The sequence below is a fragment of the Populus euphratica genome, unplaced genomic scaffold (genome assembly GCF_000495115.2).
Source record: "Populus euphratica unplaced genomic scaffold, PopEup_1.0 scaffold5.1, whole genome shotgun sequence".
NCBI classification, from domain to species: domain Eukaryota; kingdom Viridiplantae; phylum Streptophyta; class Magnoliopsida; order Malpighiales; family Salicaceae; genus Populus; species Populus euphratica.
In genome coordinates this window covers 4,186,321-4,204,391 of record NW_011499848.1, presented here as the reverse complement: position 1 = coordinate 4,204,391, position 18,071 = coordinate 4,186,321, and the positions used below count along the sequence as shown (strand labels likewise).

Genomic DNA, 18,071 nt, shown 5'->3' with positions numbered 1-18,071 from the left:
AAGTTATGGTATGTATTAATTAATTAACTATTTTTAAATTTATAATTAAGATAAAACATTACATCATGAAAATAAACAGAATCTTGATAGCTAGTGTGATATGGCTAATGTTATTACATCTTCCTATTGAGTTGATAATTTTTTATACAAATTTTTTGTGATAATTTATAAACTAGATCCATCGACTCAAGACATAGCACATGTCAAAGTTCATGTTAAAATGGATTGATAGTTAACCTGCTAAATTTAATTAACATGGTAACTTAAATTAATTTTTTTAAATAAAAATTTTTATTTCAAAATAGTATGGTTTTAATTTAAAAAAAAAACTAGTATTATTTTAAATTGACTTACACAATCTGTGACTTAAACCTTAAACTAGATCAGAGACGAAACCAGGTTGTATAACTGTTGAGCGGCCACGTCGGTTTCCAGAGATCTAGCCGTGTGGATATGCAACCATTTTTAACTGGTATTTTACCAATAATTAATCGTAGATTTTGGCGATGAGCCAGTATTGTTCCTCGCCCGTGTGAAAATTTGGATGTGATACACTCACCACTGAAAGCAAAAGCAAATTAAAACAAGTCTTGGTACATTAATGCTAGATAAGATTAGATAACAGCGGCAATCTTAACAGCTTTGAAGCCGAAAGTGAATCTTAAGAAACGAGAATCAGCCGAGTTGAATTATTAGGATTCTACGTGTGCACTGAACTGTGCATGCAACTCGTCAGACTCAAGTTCTCTCTTCTTCTTTTTCCTTAATAAAAGTTCCAAAAAAGACTATTAATTTCTAGCAAATTGTAATTATTCTCCAGCGGGCAAAGAGAGCGGCGGCATTTAACAACGACCGTTATATTTACGCTCTACACAAAGTGCGATGTAATTGCCATACCAGTCCACTTTTCTGAGAGAGATACCCGTCCCTGTAGTTACCAACTTGCCTCCAAAAAGGAAGGAAAGCATTGCCTAGCAACTTCGATTCGTAAGATTCCATGCCACGTTTAAATATTCCATTTCCGTGTGTGTATGAACACACGCACTAGCACAACTCACAAAGATATCAACTAAATATGGATGCGTTTTCCATTTCAACTTCCTTGTCGAAAAGCATTTCTATATTATCGTGACCATTGAAAAAGAGGGAGAGAGAGAGCGAGAGAGAGAACATGTAAACCATGTTCCTGTATATAAATTGCTGGCATTGATGTGCAATACAATATTTACTTCCAATCTTCAGGTTCCCTAACATAAGATCCCAATCACACGTGCCAAACCACTTGAGCTTCACACCAAGTCCTCTTGGTCTTCAAGGGACCGCTTACGAGCCCTCAAGTTAAGCTCAAGGCTTTGAGGTAGAGGTGGTGTCCTACCCCGCCGAAATAGAACAGCAAGAGCCCTCATTTTCTGACATAGATCAAACACCTGCGGGAAAAGTTGGGAAAATCATTACAGATCTGCATTCAATAAGTTGCAACGACAGCTGGTGGGTTAAGAGTTTGCTCAAGACTCTTACTGACGAGGCTTCGATTTCTGCAACACCTTCACAACCTTTACCTCCTCCCTGAAGTAAATCACAATATCTTACAGCTTCATTTTCATCTTCAAAAACCTGCAGCAAGAATCAAGAGTTTGCATATTAGACAAACAACCAGAGATTCAATGGGGTCTTGATAAAATAAAAATAAAAAAAGGGAGAACTGCTTTGACAATTCACACAAAGCGGCATGCAAGGCATCCTGGTTTCCAGTGCATCTCGGGGGCTAGAAGTGAGAAATAGATACTTTTTATAGTAACTTGTGACTGGACACTCAAGGTTTGAAAAATGGACATGTGAGGAATAATTAGAAACCACATACCTCATTACAGAAACCAATAGGCATTTTTATGCGGTTACCTATAGAGTTTGGACTCCTAAGATGTTCAGTGATGCTAGCAGTTATAAAAGAAATGCATGCAGGCAATACCAAGTGCTAATCTTGCTCAAGCATTCTATTAGTTTTGCAGAAAATTTAACAAGTTAACTAACACTTACAAGCACTCCCTCCCTGACATCCTCCACAAGCATCTGGAACTTTGTTCCTCTTCTTGACTGTTTAGTCTGACTTCCTATTTCAGACCTCCACTTTCCTCCCTTGGAAAACAGTAGCCCAAGCTCCTTCTCAACTTCACTGGTTCAAAAGCAAAACCTGAGCTTGGGCTTTGACAATACCAATAGTTACTCGAAAGAATACAACGCACTAAAACAACTTAAACCTGCGATTTCTTCGAGTTTTCATCGTGCACAACTGGTTTTCTCTTTGAGTAAGTACATACACAGGCTTCGAGGTTTCTCTCCATGGATTGGCATCCAGCACTGAATAAGAATGATAAGGAAGAGATTTGGTGAAACTTGGTGAAAAAGCAAACAAAGACTTCAGACATCAATACAACTGCAGATTTACTACCAACTAGCCTTTGGTCCAACTGGTAGTGACCTCCTCTGTACAGCAGGAGGTCAAGGGTTCAACTCTTGATGAGGTATTTATGCCTCTAAAATATTCAATCATAAGATAAAAGTAATCAAGTATCCACGAAACGACCTTCAGAGTTCAGACATTAATGAGCATCCCATATAGCTGAATACATGAAATACCCAAATTAAAGCAAAGAATATCAGACATTGATGAAACCAGTACTTTTCTGCAAGTGCAAAACATATCCAACAAAAGATGTTGAACACCTACAGAACTAACTAGTAAAAAATCTGTCACCAGTACATGCTCTACATAATTTGACTTTCAAACACGTCCAACAGGGGGGGGGTCAGACTTTTATACAGCAAATAATTGCAAACACTAAGAACTATGTAGTAGGAACAAAGACTAATACTCAAGGCAACGTTAAGAATGAAAGGAAGACAAATTGGCAATTAATCTAGCATGCTTCAGGGAATGCCAATTTCACTGTGTATCTTAAATGTAATAATAATGCTAAAAAATAGGTAGTGAAGTCCAGCACCAGTTTAAAATGTTTTCTTAAATTGAAAACCTTGAACATCAATTTCATGGTCAACGCCCATAAAACATAACCACTTGTCTTATTCTACTAATTCAAGAACGTGAAAGAAATACTATCTCAAAAGAAGAATTATTGATTAAGCTGATTATATAAGCTAAAACTCCAGTTTAGATCTGCAGATCACCAGATAGCATCATTAATTAAGCTGATGGCATCAATTAAGCCACTAAGAAGTTTGGGCAGAAGATTTTTTCAAATTTTCTTCATTTTTGTAAAGTGATAAAAAAGATAACTGCAAAAAGCTGCTGAACCAATTAACTCGTAAACACCATGGCTCGAGGTCAAAGAAGAATGATCATTAATCAGTGCCACAACCTAGAGGATTTATTTTCAATTGCAACTCTTTCGTATACAGGTAGCAACTGCTCAAGATTGAGTTGAGTCATTCACCAGCAAAGCAGAAACAATTCTCCCACAAAAATGGAAGAAGGAGAGATCCAAGCACCTCCCTCAGATCGCAAGTTTGGTAAGTAGAAAATACATTACTTCATTCAATGTAAATGATTTAGAAAAAAGTCACATAAATACCTGCAAATTTGTCAAAGTTATCGATTTATTTACTTCACAGGAACAAAACCCCAACTAGTTTTGGATTTAGGAACGGTTGTTGTACAAGAACAAAAACACCCTCTATCTCGCGAGAAAAAAAAATCTATGATTCAATAAAACAGAGGAATTAATATGAGCAGCAGAATCCCTGATGTAATGCTTAAATCGAGTCTAAAACACACTAATGAAGAACACATGCATGCAGTCGAAATTGACCCATTAACACTTAAACACACTAATGAAGAACACGTGCATGCAGTCGAAATTGACCCATTAACATGCACCAGAACAGAAGTGAAAGCAAAAGGCACGGGAAAAATCTCGGCAACCTAGAATCAATTTTGTTGACAGAATATGGAAAAAGCAAGAATTACACAGCAAATAAAAAGAAATGTAAGAAGGGGGTAGTTAGTAAGGTGACTACCATCATAACTGCTACTATCAAAACTCTGTTGAAGATGTCTGCGCATATCATAAGCACGAGACGAAACCTGCTTCACAAACTCATTTGAGGTCCCTGGAATTGTGCCGTCTAAATGAAGCGCTCTCTCCACTTCCTCACTTTCATCATCGTTGCTGTTGTCTTCTTCTTTTGCATCTCGATCTCCATCTCCACTACCGCTCGCTAATCTACAAGAGACTCGTCTCCTTGATCTACTACTTCTTCTAGAAAGATCGAGAGGGTGCGATGCAGAGGAAAAGGAAGAAATCCGAGGAGGAAGACGGCGATTATTAGCGGAGAAAGATGATGAATTTAAGACTCGACGACGCCGTAGAGGGAGAGGGAGAACCATGGAAGGAGAAACTGAGGTAAGTGAATCCATGATTATTAGCTACTAGCTTTGATCACTCTCTCTCTCTCTCTCTGTGATTGTTACACGAAAAGAGAGGGAAATGAGTTTAGACCAATAATTATTCTTGAGTCCAGTTATATGGTCGAACACACGTGGTGAATTAAGAGAGAAAAGTAAACAGAAATTCTCGGCGTGACAGGCTCTGTAACTGCATCGGTGAGCCTTACAAGGAACAAGGAAAGTTCGCTTTGTGAATCTGATTTTATCTCTCTTTTCTTTCTCCAGTGATATTTTTTCGGTGCGGTGGGTCCAGGAAGTTTTGCGTCTGTGTGAAGATTTCGTTTGTCCACGTGGTTGAATCTTATGACAGTTGTAGACGCGACTCGATTTCTATTCCAAGTTTCCACCCTGCGCCGAAAACTGTGTTAGCCCAATAGGCCTTGTTTCTGTGGTTAAAGCCTTCGCGAGCCTTTGAAGATTTGAAGTGGGAGACACGGCCGACAACTCCGATGGCCCACTGTGCATTTGTACATATGTAGTTGAACCGCTACGTTCTACGATGAGCGGCATATTTGTGCCTTCTCTTTACTTCTTTCTTTCTGGTTAATTACACTTAGTTGGTGATTTTAATTATTTATTTTTAAATTGTTTTTTAGTATATTAAAATAATATTTTTATTTATTTTTTAAAATTTTATTTTTAATATTAACTTATCAAAATGATGAAATAACATTAAAAATCATTTTTTAAAAATAATTTTTTTAAAATACATAATTGAACTACAGATAATTGATAATTTAATCAATTGCTGCTTTTTTTCCTATTCTTTTAAAATTTACATATTCTAAATTAATATAATTTTTAAATTTAAATTAAAAAAATCAAAATATAGAGTATATAAAAATTATTAACAAATAGCATTTTATAATTCCTTTCTTCAATCTCGATGAAACAACAATGTTCCTTAACTCAAAATCTAATTTCAACCTCATTTTTAAAAATATATATTTTTAATATTGATATATTAAAATAATTTTAAAAAATAAAAATAAAAAAATAGATATTTCATTTTCAAATCAGGCTCCAAAAGATTGTAGGTTTTAAAAAGATTATATTTAAAAAAAAAATTAAATATGCTGTACCCTCCAGAAAATATATTTTGTAAGTTTAAATGAGAAAGGAAAACTTAATTGTTTCAAACTTTTATAAAAAAATACATGCTGCAACTAAAACTCAAAACATACTATATAAATTTTAAATTCTTTACTATCACCCCACACCTTTTTAATTATAGATTTCCATGCTACTAGAATGAAATAGCGGAAACAACACTGTTCAGGGAATTAAAAAACACTAGAACTGATCACGTAAGTTATGAGGGCAAAAAGCAAGATTCACTAGCAGTGTCACCCAGATCAAATCACGACCATGACAAATCAAAGCACCACCTGAAACCCACCTTTTTCCCATGCATTATTCCCCTTCTTCGGTAATCACCCAACCTCACCCGCCACCAAAACAACACCCAAATCACCGCAGGACAGCCTTTCAGCCACCATTGTTCCACTCCGCCTATTTTCCCTTACTAAGCAGCCACTCACCACCACACATCTGAGTAGCGTGTCCATACAACCAAGTTCAAACCATGTAAACCCGCAATAGATTGAGACCCTTCGAGGCCAATTGGCAAGCGAATCCTTGTTAGGGTCCAAGCGAAGCCAATTGGCACCAGTGGATCCAGTAACGAGAGCCCATGACCAGTATTTCTTGAGATTCTCGGCGGGTCTAAGGAAACTAACACAAACCCATTTGAGAGAAGCGGAAAGGAATTTCAAACGTGAAAGAGAACCCATTCGACTCGATTAAAACCTTTGTTGTATTCTTCTGACAATTTACCTGTGGAAATCAATTTGTTAGGGTTAATAATAACCCATGAAATCACTTTGAGATTCTTTTATGGTTTTGAAAAAAAACATGAATATTTGGGTTGAAGTTATTACAGTGGCACAACCTAAACAAGACGAAATTGTTCCCCATAAGATGATATTGCAGCTATTTCCATCTCACTGAAAAGGAAAATGAAGAAAAAAAGATGGTTTCAATTATTATTTTTAGGCTTGCTAGAGATTAAAAGGGGAAATGATAAAAAGAAGAAGAAAAAATAATGGTTTTAATTATTTTTCATGTGCTTGTCCGGGATTGGAAAGGAAAAGTAAGATTTATATAAATGGCAAAGTTATATAATATTAATAATAAAATCATTTTTTAGTTATTAAATAAAAGATAATGATTCAATATTTTTTATTAATTTTTTTATACACTGACATAATAATATAAAATATAATTTCTAAAACGATTAAGACAACGGGAAAAAAAAATTAACTGCGCAGGCATATTCGTGCGGAAAACATTAATTGGTTTGGCATCAATTAATTAACTAGTTAAGAAAAACAAAAGCAACTAGCCAATTCCTCGCGACATCAACTGTTAGATTTATTGGCACTGTGAATTCGCACCAGAGGAGGAGGAGAAGGAGGAGGAGGATTATTTTCATATACACAGTGATGGCATAATGCTCAGTACACGACTGATAAATCTGTATACAACATGCACAAATAAGAGTCGTAGTAGAAGAAGAAGATGATGATGAAGAAGAAGAAGAAAGGGTAGAGCTTAACTGGCACCGGAGACCAGCAGTTGCAACAATTTATGCCTAAACAATTTCAAGTGTTTCTTAATGATGAGAAATCTTGAATAAGATTATAAAGATGATGGCCACGACAAGAGCAGCAATTACCGAGCCAACGATCCACTTGTTTCTGGTCATTCTTCTCAACATGGAAGTTAGGACTTTCTTACTCTTGTCAATAGCATCATCTACTCCATGGAGCTGGAAAGGAATAAAAACAACACAGAATTCGTTAAACAAACTCATTACTTCTGCTGTACTTGTGAACACATTGGATCAATGGGTCATCAACCATTATCACAGAAAATATTGTCCATTTCAAGGGGAAAAAGGTTAGATGCAAGACCTTGTTATGAGCATGTAGGAGAGTCTGACGCTGTTGATGCAAATCTTCAAGAATTGAGACACCAAGCTCTTCTGTCTCTAGCATGGTTCTTCTGCTCTCCTTAATCCTATCACCTGACTGATTTAGTCTCTCTACGGACATAGTCATTCTTTCTCTTTGATCTGCAGAAACCTGTACCAGTATTTGACCAATTAATAGAACATTCTTTCTCAGATGCATTTTGTAATCGCTCTAGTAAGATATCGAAGGAACCCTGCAATCATCTTCTGGTGATAACAAAGAGATGTCTAGGGAGAGGAATCATTTAAAATACATCAAGTGAAACTATAAAATACCTGGGCTGAAAATAAGGAATTTTCCAACAAAAATTACAATTGTATTTTAATCTATATCCAAACATGTTTTAGAGTCGATTCACTAAACGAAGACAGGACAAATTTTCATTTTCAGAAGACCACTAAGCAAAGGCACTCCTGATACTATGCACAAACAATCAAACAATACTGGCTCAGTAAGTCTAAACAGCAGCAGCGCACAGCGTAAACAATAACCAATACATCCTCAACTATAGCAAACATAAAAATTAGAACCACAGGAAGAGCTGAAATCTATTCCATTACACACAGCCAAGAGAACGAAGTCTGAGAAAACACTTGCCGAACAGAAAGCAATGCATCCGTTCAACAAAACTAAACCAATAAAAGAGATAAAAAAAATCTGTAGTTACAACATGCAATCAAAGACCAAGAAATAAACAAGTAATCTAATGGCAAGCTCTGTTAATATTGTAGTTGAAAGAAAAAAATGCATACCGAATGCACATCAGCCATCCCAGCTTCCAACAACTCTACACGGGAAGCCTGATTGACATCGCCAGAAGTTATCCTCTTAAATTCCCTCTTCAACTTATTCAGATCAGACTTATATTCCCTCAACTTGGCCAGAAGCATAGCCTTCACATTCGGCTGCAAACTCCTAGCCTCGAGGTCCATTTTCCGAATCTACCCAAACCAAATCCAACCCCAAAAACTGAAAACTTCAAATTCACATAATAATAATCCACTAAAAGTAAAACGCAAAGCAGAACATACCAGAACATCACAATCATCCAGTCCAGATTTAATCTCATTGACCTTTGCGTTCTTTTCCCCTGCAGTTCTCCAATTGATTGATAATTATTGTATAGTTAATTAAAAAAAGGACCGGGGGGGGGTTGTAGATACCTCCATCGGGAAGAAGAGAGGTGGAGTTGCACTTTCGAGATAGATTGGCAGAGAGCTCGCAGTACTGACGCTCGTATCCTTCGAAGACTTCACTCATGATTTTGCAGAAGAATTGCTCCGATTTGGATCGCAAAAGTGACCTACCTGGATCAATATGTCAAATTCAATTTCCTCATCGAAAATAAAAAAACAAAAAAGAGGTAAGGAGTGCAGATCATGAAGAGGTTACTGTTACTTGCAGGTAATTAATTGCTCGCTGATAATCTGAATTGAGAACAGGTGGGTGCCCGCAAGATGGATTAACCACAAATGGAAGACAGACGCCGGGTAGTCCAATTTAATGTTTCTCGACTTATGTGAAGAATAAGATACCATCAGCTTGGCCCATGCCCCATGGTTGGTTGCTGATTAATAACTTTTTTTAAAAAACAAAAACGAAATAGAAAACCAAAACGCGCCGTTTGCGACGGAGGTTTTGTGTTTTATTAACAAAGAAAAACTAAAAGAGCTGCCCTCCTCGCCTTTACATTATTCCAGTTCTTTTTCCTTCCTTTTGATTTTTTCTTTTAAATTTTAATTCAATCTTTCAATAATTAAATTTTATATTTTTTTTAAATGAACGAGTTTAACAAATTTATTTATTTATTTATTTTTATAATTTACTTTTTATAAATTCATTTATATTACAACTCGAGTTCTGAGTATAAACTTTATAGTTTATTTTAGTTTATTTTTTATTAAATTATATTTATTTTATTACTTGAGTTATGAATTTAACGAGTTAATTCAAGTTATTTTTTATATTTTTTTAATTTTACATCTCAACACTAAATTGATTAAAATTAAATTTTATAATTTATTTTAAATTTTTTTATTAGGTTATCTTGTTCTCGTAATCGAAGTCACGAATTTAATAAGTTAATTTTAATTAATTAATTAATTAATTTTTTAAAAATTTTATCATTCAATATCTTTATAATTTATTTTAATTAATTTTATATAAGACTATCATAATCTCATTAATTAATACTCGGATGGACAAATTAATAAAAGTTAAAATATATCATTATTTCACAATATTTATTAAAAATTATTTTATCTTAAATATCTATTCTAAATCAAATTATATTTTTATTAATAATTTAAGTTATTCTTTGATATAAGTTGATTGAATCATCTTAAATTAATTTTCACATTATTTACTTCATATAAAAAAATAGTAGGAACACTTAAATATTCAGATTACAGTATTTATTATGTGAATAACGGTGGAGTTTAGAAATATTAAATTCGTGGTACAAAAGTGATAGATTACTCTACAATCACCCTAAACAAGGATAGTGCCGGGTAATTAAAAAACAAACACATGGGATTTGATGAATTATAATTTACATTTAAGCTCTCCATTTTTGTTATATCACTTGAATATCAGAGAGTCCTATCACTTTCATCGTATCATCACACAAGTGTACGCAATCAGAGTCCAGTGAGGTGAGCCATTTCAACCCACTTGACCGACACTTCAAAACAACCAATTTCGTCATAGAGATGGACACGTGTACATTCCCTCCTTGTCGGGAATGGGAGTCCACGTTGATTAGCAAACACAGTACAGTTACGAAGTGGTTTTGCTTGTTCGAGCCAAAGCTCCTTTTATCTCTAAACTAATGGTGTGATCATACCTCCATTCCCAGTAAATAACTTTATGCTGGTAAAGAACCCCTTCCTACATTTCAACTTCGAACAACATTACTCTGTTCATAGCACGGTAAAAAAACATAATAATAATAATAATAATAATAATCAGTTCTCCAACTTGGTGGATATCGATGTACTCGATACACAAAACATCAGAGGTTAAATCAATTGAAGAAATTATAAATGCATGTCAGCAACAAAACACAGAAAGGTTTCCAGAAGTAATCTTGGCAGACCGCCTCCTACATCCACAACCTTAGGCCATAATCTTGGCAGACCTCACATAGAGGCTATCAACTACCTTGCCAATATTGGATATGGTCTCCAACGTTGCTGGGTAGATTGCATCTGTTTTAAGATCCTCAAAAATGACGAGGCATCCAGCACCTTGGCAACAAAACACAGAAAGGTTTCCAGAAGTAAAGGAGCAAGCAGAACCGCCTCCTACATCCACAACCTTAGGCCATAATCTTGGCAGACCTCACATAGAGGCTATCAACTACCTTGCCAATATTGGATATGGTCTCCAACGTTGCTGGGTAGATTGCATCTGTTTTAAGATCCTCAAAAATGACGAGGCATCCAGCACCTTGGTCCAAAGTCCCAGCGAATTTCTTATCCAGAATCATCTGGGATAGTTTCTTCTCCACGTGATCTATGGGCAGTTCAATCAGGTCAGCGATGTGAGCAATCTCAACCCTTGAGAATGGCTCAATCAACCTGCAGAGGTTCTGCTCTAATAAAGTATCATATAGGGATGACAGATGCCTATGAACAATTGGGTCTTCTTCTAGCTGGGCCTTAAAATCCCGCAGTGCAGTCTCAAAGAGCTTCAAGGAGCGTTTTGCATGAGCATCGGCAACAGCTTTCATTGCATCCAGCTCAGGCCCCACATACTGAAGTCCTGCTTTGGATGATATTATTCCTGCAACATCATCAGCTTGGCTCACCATTATTTTGCACAACAACATATACTTGAGGCTAAATACTGCTCGGGGATCTTCAAGTGCATTGAAAGCTTCAAATGCTTCAAAGAAGTAGCTGTAAGCAGTTTTGTAATCCTTTTCTTCTGCATGAAGGATACCACTCTGTAAATCTATAGTACCCTGTTGGGCTGGAGGCACATAAATTGCGTTGGCTGCTGTTCTTGCTGCCGTGAGTGCAGCCTTGGCTTTAGGGAGGTTTCTAAGAGAAAAGTGGAGCTTACTCTCCAGCAAGTCTATGTCCACAAGAAGAAGCTTGTCATCCAATCTTCTCACCTCCTTGATCAGACCAGAAAGCAGGTTTAATGCTTCTGAATACTCTTTATTTTCCATCAAAAGTGCTGCCAGTCTTGCTTCAACTCGCTGCCGAAGAAAAGTTCGCTTCTCAGCACGGGTCCACAGCACCATCTCTTTGCACAGAGAAATCTGAAGATCAGAAGTACCTGGTATTTTAGCTACTGTATCAATTATCCCACGAACAATTTTAGCAGTTTTTGCCTTGGGAATCAAAGCAAAAAAGGGGGTCAACTGGGTCAGAGGGCTTCGAAGCTCCTCTGCTCGATTCTCCTGTCTAAGAAGATCTGAGAGATTTGTAATGGCCTGTTCCTTAATCCTGAGGGATTCAGGAGAAGAAGATGGGTTCTCTAGTATGATGTAGTAGATAGAAATGGCTTCAGATGGGTTTTTTGCTTCTAAAGCCTGAGCAATTGAATCTGTAGTTGCAGGGAGATGTGATGTTGACATGGTGCTCAAAGTCCTACAAAATGAAAATTAATTTGATATGCGCAGCCTTGCCTCAAGCAATGAAAAATGATGGCACAGAACTAAAGTATGCATATGACCAAAGAAAGAATTGTTTGCAGCATATTCATCTAGAGTATAGACAGTGCACAGATATTGAATACATAGGAAAGATTCCTGAGCAGTTGCTACATATCTTGACAACATAGTACTGTCCAAACCTTTTGCTGCACCAGATTCTACTTAATGCCTCTGAAACTGTCAATAACATCAGAGCTTACAACACAACCCAAAACAGAAAAAACTAACAATATCACGAAATCACTATATATTATAGCCAATTTCAACACTCATTGGACATCAGTGAGCACAGATAACTGGATGTTTTTTATTTTTCTCAATTAGGCTATAACAAAAATAACATAGAGAAACAGGTAGACTCACTAGCTGAAAAACCAGGCTGCTTGGTAGTATTGCCAAGGAAACAAAAAATCATGTTCTTAAAGAGGCTGTTACTATCACATACCTAGGGGCATATGTGGATAGGTTAATCGTTATCCTCACAATTATCAGACCCAGCCCAAGGCCAGACCCGGTGAAGGGTCCAGGTTGCCTGGTCAACCCACACAAGTTAAGCCTGCATTAATAATACAGATAAAGCTGCCTGAATCTGAAACCAGCTTATGTTCCTTCTGTTCTTCTTTTCCAATTACAAACCTCAATTCTCTATACCCAAATTTAGCTGATCCAAAATACAAACCACATTCCAAAATTGTCAAGTTTTTGAGTGAATGGAATATGCTGCAGAAAAAAAACTTATTACACAGATTAAAAGAAATTTATAAGTTCAATCTTATGATATAAAAAGAAACCATTTAAATACTTCAATAATGTGATTACTTTCAATTTTCTTAGGAGAGCCATTCAGTTCAGCTATTGCAAACAGAACCATGATTTAATTTATTTGATTCATAAAGAAAATTGCTACAAAATCTCTTACGAGATAACTTGATTGATATCCCTTATTCCACTAAATGTGGCAGACTTTATATAAAACAAAGCAAAGCTGCAAATGGGTTTTTAACATTGAGCAAATGCCAGATGGAAGTATTAAGAGGTTCAAAGCAACGCTGGTTGCAAAGGGATATAATCAGACTTATGGAATAGATTATCAGGAAATGTTTGCAAAAACGAATTCAAACAGGGTTTTGTTATCTCTTGAAGCAAATTTAGGGTGGGAGGGACTTGCAAAAATTGGATGCAAAAAATATGTTTCTTCAAGGAGACATGGAATAAGAAGTTCACATGTAGATTCCCCTAGGATTCTCGTGAGAGAAAATAGAGGGCAAAGTATGCAAGCTGAGAGGCAATCTCCATGAGCATGGTTTGATAAATGTAGCTAGACAATTGTTAGATATGGATACAAACAAAGTAACAGACCACATTGTGTTCATCAAACATTACAAAGGTAAGACCACGATTCTCATTGCATATGGTGATCATACTGAGTTAACAGGAAATGATGAGGTTTCCATTTTAAAGAAGTATCTTGCCAAAGAATTTGAGATCACAGATCCTGGGAGGTTGTGTTACTTCCTAGGAATTAAAGTTGCCTGGTCAAGTAAAGGTATCTTTGTTTCTTAAAGGAAGTAAATCCTCAATCTACCTACACAAACATGGATGTTGGGATTTAGACATATTGATTCTCAAGTCAGAGTGAATCCTCTCCTTAAGAACAGCAATGGTGAAGTGGTGGAAAAGGGAGGATATCAGAGGTTGGCTGGTCAATTGATCTACCTTTCACATACTTGTCCTCATATAGCCAAGTTAGTTTAGTGTAGTCAGCCAATTCATCGCATCCTTAAATGCCTAAAATTTGCTCTGGGAAGGGATTGTTGTTCTTAAATAATGGGCATTTAAAGGTAGAGGAGTTTATTGATGCCAATTGCACTAGATCACCAGATGATAGGAGATCTATGTCTGGATATTAGGCCTTTATTGGTGGCAATGAAATGTCATGGAGGAGTAAGAAGCAATTTGTGGCGGTCCAGTCTAGAGTCTAGAGCAGAAGCAGAGTATTGAATGATGGCACACAATGTATGTGAGCTCGGTCTAAAAGTCTGATGCAAGAGCTAGGAATAACAAATGATAGTCTTACATCACTTTCTTGTGATAACAAAGCAGCTATCAACATTGCTTATAATCCAATTTAAAATGATAGATTGAAGCATGTTGAGATTGATGTGCACTTTATTAAAGAGAATTGAATAAGACCAATTCTCTTTGTAGAATCTGAAAACCAAGCAGTTGATGTATTTACTAAGGGACTGAGGAGTAACTTGTTTCACTCTTTCACTAGCAAGATAGACATGAGGGATATTCAAGCTCTATCTTGAGAAGTGTTTTTAGGAGTAATTGGTAATTACAATGTGATATTAAAGGTAGTTGTGTAAACTATTTTTCTTTCTCACATATAAACATATATATAAATTGTGGTGTAGGTTGAGATAGCTTAACCTAGAACCTCTTTTTATTTCCTCTCTTCTTTCTCTTTATATCTATCTCTAGTTCTCAGTAAATCTTAGCAAAACAAAGCCTTTTGCTTTATATTTTAAGCAAGATTAAGGCTTTCTTTTAGGAAGGGCTGCTAGTTGAGCTGATTTGAAAAATATTTTACATAAACATTGATTTGTAAAATATTCTTGGAAATAAATTATTGACATTTGTCATTGGAAAATTTCAAATTTATGTTACCGTAATATATATATATATATGCTCCAGTTTATCGTTGGAAATATTAAAAGAAAACTTTTTTTGTGATAGTATATAACTATCAAAAAATTAAATAATAATAGTTTCCGCTAAACATGTAATTTACTGTGGCTGTTGAGATAGAGCAAGCAAAAAGAGGAGCTTAATCACTTCCTGACATTTTTTTCATCCCTCCACTCTGTTTATCCATCAATCATAAACAAAACCTCAAATCGTGCACTATATGTCCATTACGAACGACACTCAAACACAGACTTTAATCAAACCCCAACCTCCCCCAATTACGTGACAAGTAACAACTTAATTAATCAACTAACTTAAGATTTCAATTCATAATAACTCAACCCTGATAGGTCAAGACTAAAGCCCTGCGTTCAAATCGTACCAAGGCCAAGCCAAGTACTAATTAGCTACAAATGGAAGCGATAGACTAACAATATGCGCGCGCGCGCATTTTGTGTATGTTTGATATTGTGTTTTCAGGTGAATTTTAAAAGTATATTTGTCCCGAAAAATATCAAATTGATATTTTTAAAAATATTTTTGATGATTTTAACATTGTAATATTAAAAAAAAATCTGGAAAAAAATTATTTTCAGAGCAAAAGGCATTCTGCACCGTAATACCAATTACTACCGAAATCAATCCCACAACCTACAAGAAAAATAATAAAAATTTTGAATTGGGAGATTTAGATTGAAAAAGGATAAAAAATCCCTGCCTTTTTTATTAAAAAAAATTGAAAGCTAGGAAAAATCTAAAATTAGGGATACAACAGGGACAAGTAAAAAAAAATACAGATAGAAAATAGTAAGGGATAGTAAGGGAGATTGAAAGGATGCAGAAAGAGAAAGTGTAAGAAGTTGCGCGTGCCTGTGATTGGGAAGTTCGAGCTTGTTCGTGAGTAGATCGTGTCCGTCTGCTTTTCCTGGCTGTGCTGGAGAGGCGTGGGGGAGATGAAGCAGTCTTTGATTTTTTTATTTGGATGGGATGCCCTTCGTGGGCTGTTTTTGGGGAGCCTAGAGCCCATGAAGTTTCAAGGCCGGGTGTAAATAAGAGTGCTTCGGATTTTTAATTTTTTTCAGCTAAAGAAAGTTACAGTAACTGCACGATGGATGGAAGGTAACCCATGTTCCCCTCCTAATTTGGATCGGGTTGCAATTTCTTGACCCAGCTTTGTTCTCTTTTATGTTATGGTAATCAGCTGTTTTTCCTTTTCTTTTATTTGTATATTGCGTTCTTCTTTTACGACCTCGTTTTTTAACAATATTTTCGCAAGGTTTCGAACTTATTTTGGTCCCTTTCATAAGTTTCGTTTCTGTCCCAGGTTCTTGCAACAATCTCGAAGGTTGTATTTGCTTTCATGTTCATCACAAAAGAGAGAACTAAAATTCGGAACCGGAGCTTGTTTGGTTAGAAAAATGAAAAGACAAAAAAAACCTTTTTCTTTCTTTGATTTTTGAGACAAGACTGGGGATAATTTAGGGACGCGCGAACATGTCCAAGCAGAAAGTTTGACGATTTTTTTTTAATTTTGTTTTTTTAATATTTTATAACTTCCATATTTATTCATATACTTTGATCTAACATATTAATCTTACATGGTAAATTTCCATTAATGAATTTCAAGAAATAAAAAATAAAAATTTTATAAAAATATAAAACAATTGTAGGAACATACAATTATAAATCTAACCAACATAATTATAAATTAGAGCCCACTTTATAAGATATCTACTATCATAGAATTATATAATTTTATTATGATAATTTGAATTTTTATTATTAAAAAAATTAAATTTAAAATTTTATATTGTTCCGTTGTTTGACTATATTTAAAATTAAATTTTTATATTGTTTTGTTACCTAACTTTTTTGTTTGAAAGTATGATATAATTGTTTTTCAAAGTATTTTTTACTTGAAAATATATTTAAATAATTTTTTTATTTTTTTAAAAATTATTTTTAATATTAACACATCAAAATAATTTAAAAATATAAAAAATAATTTAAAGTAAAAAAATAATAAGTTTTTAAAAAATATTTTAAAAATATAAAAATAAATATAGCCTGTATATTTCAAAAATATAGTCTTGTATAGGAAAATAAAGGAGTATTTTCATGGATATTTTTATCGACACTGCATTTTAAAAATAAATTATAATAGATTTTATAAACAATAAATAATATTTTATCAATTACAAATGATTGTATTGCTGCGTTTTAAACAAACACAAACGCGCAAAAAAAGCGGAAAATGGTTTTGCGCGGTAGGCAAAGGATTTGAATGGAATCCCACCAGTCTCCTGGCACATTGACGAAATTAGCCCTCTCGTTAGATACGATGGACGGCGCCGCTCCTTGGCTTCGACCCGCGCTTTTGCATTGATGCTATATTTCGCGCTATTTGGAATTTCGTTTGAAATCATGTTTTATGAAAGAATTTTAAAAAACTTTTGTTTTATTATTTTGATAGTTTATATTAAAAATAATTTTAAAATAATAAAAAATATTATTTTAATATATTTTTAAATAAAAAATATTTTTAAAAATAACAGTTATTGTTATACTAAACACTGTTCAAGAATGATTGCAGTCGCTGTTGCAATTAAATATTTCTTCATGCAGGGATTAGTATATTATATATTTAGGTCATAGCTAGTTATATGATTTGTACTTTGTTATATATAAAATATTTTTATTTTTTATAAATAAATAACATATACAGATTTTTTCAAAACATTTCTATAGTTTTAAAATTCAAGTTCAAATAAAAAAAATTATATATACATGTAATCGAATAATTAAGACTATGAGTGCAAATAAATAGATAAGAAAGTATTAATCATACTTGAAAATAAAACTTAAAAATTCAAGAAATGTATGTATATAAAAATATTTTATTTTAAAAGATAAAAATATTTATTTAATTGTGTTTATTATATTTTTTATTAAAATAATTTTTTGTCCAAGTAAACAGTGATAGAAATAAAAACACAATTGAACTAATCAGGTAAAATAAAATGGGAGAAGAGGCTACGTGTGTTATAATTATTATCTTAAAATATTTTTCTATTTAAAAAATAAACTTCATTCATATATAAGTTAAAAAAATTACAGATGAATTAGAAAAAAAAATTAAATTTAAATATACAGTTAAAATAATCTTTATTCAAAAGATACTTTCTAAATAAAATAAAAGGGAAAATACATG

At 34.3% G+C, this 18,071-nt stretch overlaps 3 protein-coding genes across 9 annotated transcripts; all 3 read right to left on the bottom strand.

Annotated features, from left to right (window-relative positions):
* Positions 1–993: 993 nt before the first annotated feature.
* LOC105116966 (plant/protein) lies at positions 994–4,703 on the bottom strand. Of its 2 annotated transcripts, none has more exons than XM_011014489.1 (5): positions 4,036–4,694; positions 2,259–2,358; positions 2,038–2,173; positions 1,519–1,614; positions 994–1,427 (listed from the first exon to the last, which is right to left on the bottom strand). In XM_011014489.1, exons 1-5 carry the CDS (start codon positions 4,433–4,435, stop codon positions 1,290–1,292), a joined length of 870 nt encoding a protein of 289 aa, XP_011012791.1. In that variant the 5' UTR covers positions 4,436–4,694; the 3' UTR covers positions 994–1,289. The 2 variants fall into 2 exon arrangements, with proteins under 2 accessions (XP_011012791.1, XP_011012799.1); XM_011014497.1 differs by lacking the exon at positions 994–1,427 and adding an exon at positions 1,707–1,805 and having other exon boundaries at positions 1,539–1,614; positions 4,036–4,703.
* Positions 4,704–6,937: 2,234 nt separating this feature from the next.
* LOC105116980 (vesicle transport v-SNARE 12-like) lies at positions 6,938–9,053 on the bottom strand. 4 transcript variants are annotated; one of them, XM_011014513.1, is made up of 6 exons: positions 8,899–9,053; positions 8,664–8,803; positions 8,532–8,590; positions 8,253–8,441; positions 7,441–7,611; positions 6,938–7,295 (listed from the first exon to the last, which is right to left on the bottom strand). In XM_011014513.1, exons 1-6 carry the CDS (start codon positions 9,036–9,038, stop codon positions 7,140–7,142), a joined length of 855 nt encoding a protein of 284 aa, XP_011012815.1. In that variant the 5' UTR covers positions 9,039–9,053; the 3' UTR covers positions 6,938–7,139. The 4 variants fall into 4 exon arrangements, with proteins under 4 accessions (XP_011012815.1, XP_011012810.1, XP_011012824.1 ...); XM_011014508.1 differs by having other exon boundaries at positions 8,664–8,807; positions 8,903–9,053; XM_011014522.1 differs by having other exon boundaries at positions 8,664–8,807; positions 8,899–8,983.
* Positions 9,054–10,424: 1,371 nt separating this feature from the next.
* LOC105116933 (26S proteasome non-ATPase regulatory subunit 11 homolog) lies at positions 10,425–15,847 on the bottom strand. 3 transcript variants are annotated; one of them, XM_011014456.1, is made up of 3 exons: positions 15,731–15,847; positions 10,776–12,101; positions 10,425–10,576 (listed from the first exon to the last, which is right to left on the bottom strand). In XM_011014456.1, exon 2 carries the CDS (start codon positions 12,086–12,088, stop codon positions 10,820–10,822), a length of 1,269 nt encoding a protein of 422 aa, XP_011012758.1. In that variant the 5' UTR covers positions 12,089–12,101; positions 15,731–15,847; the 3' UTR covers positions 10,425–10,576; positions 10,776–10,819. The 3 variants fall into 3 exon arrangements, with proteins under 3 accessions (XP_011012758.1, XP_011012751.1, XP_011012766.1); XM_011014449.1 differs by lacking the exon at positions 10,425–10,576 and adding an exon at positions 10,584–10,748 and having other exon boundaries at positions 10,951–12,101; XM_011014464.1 differs by lacking the exons at positions 10,425–10,576; positions 15,731–15,847 and adding exons at positions 10,584–10,748; positions 12,612–12,890 and having other exon boundaries at positions 10,951–12,101.
* Positions 15,848–18,071: the final 2,224 nt, after the last annotated feature.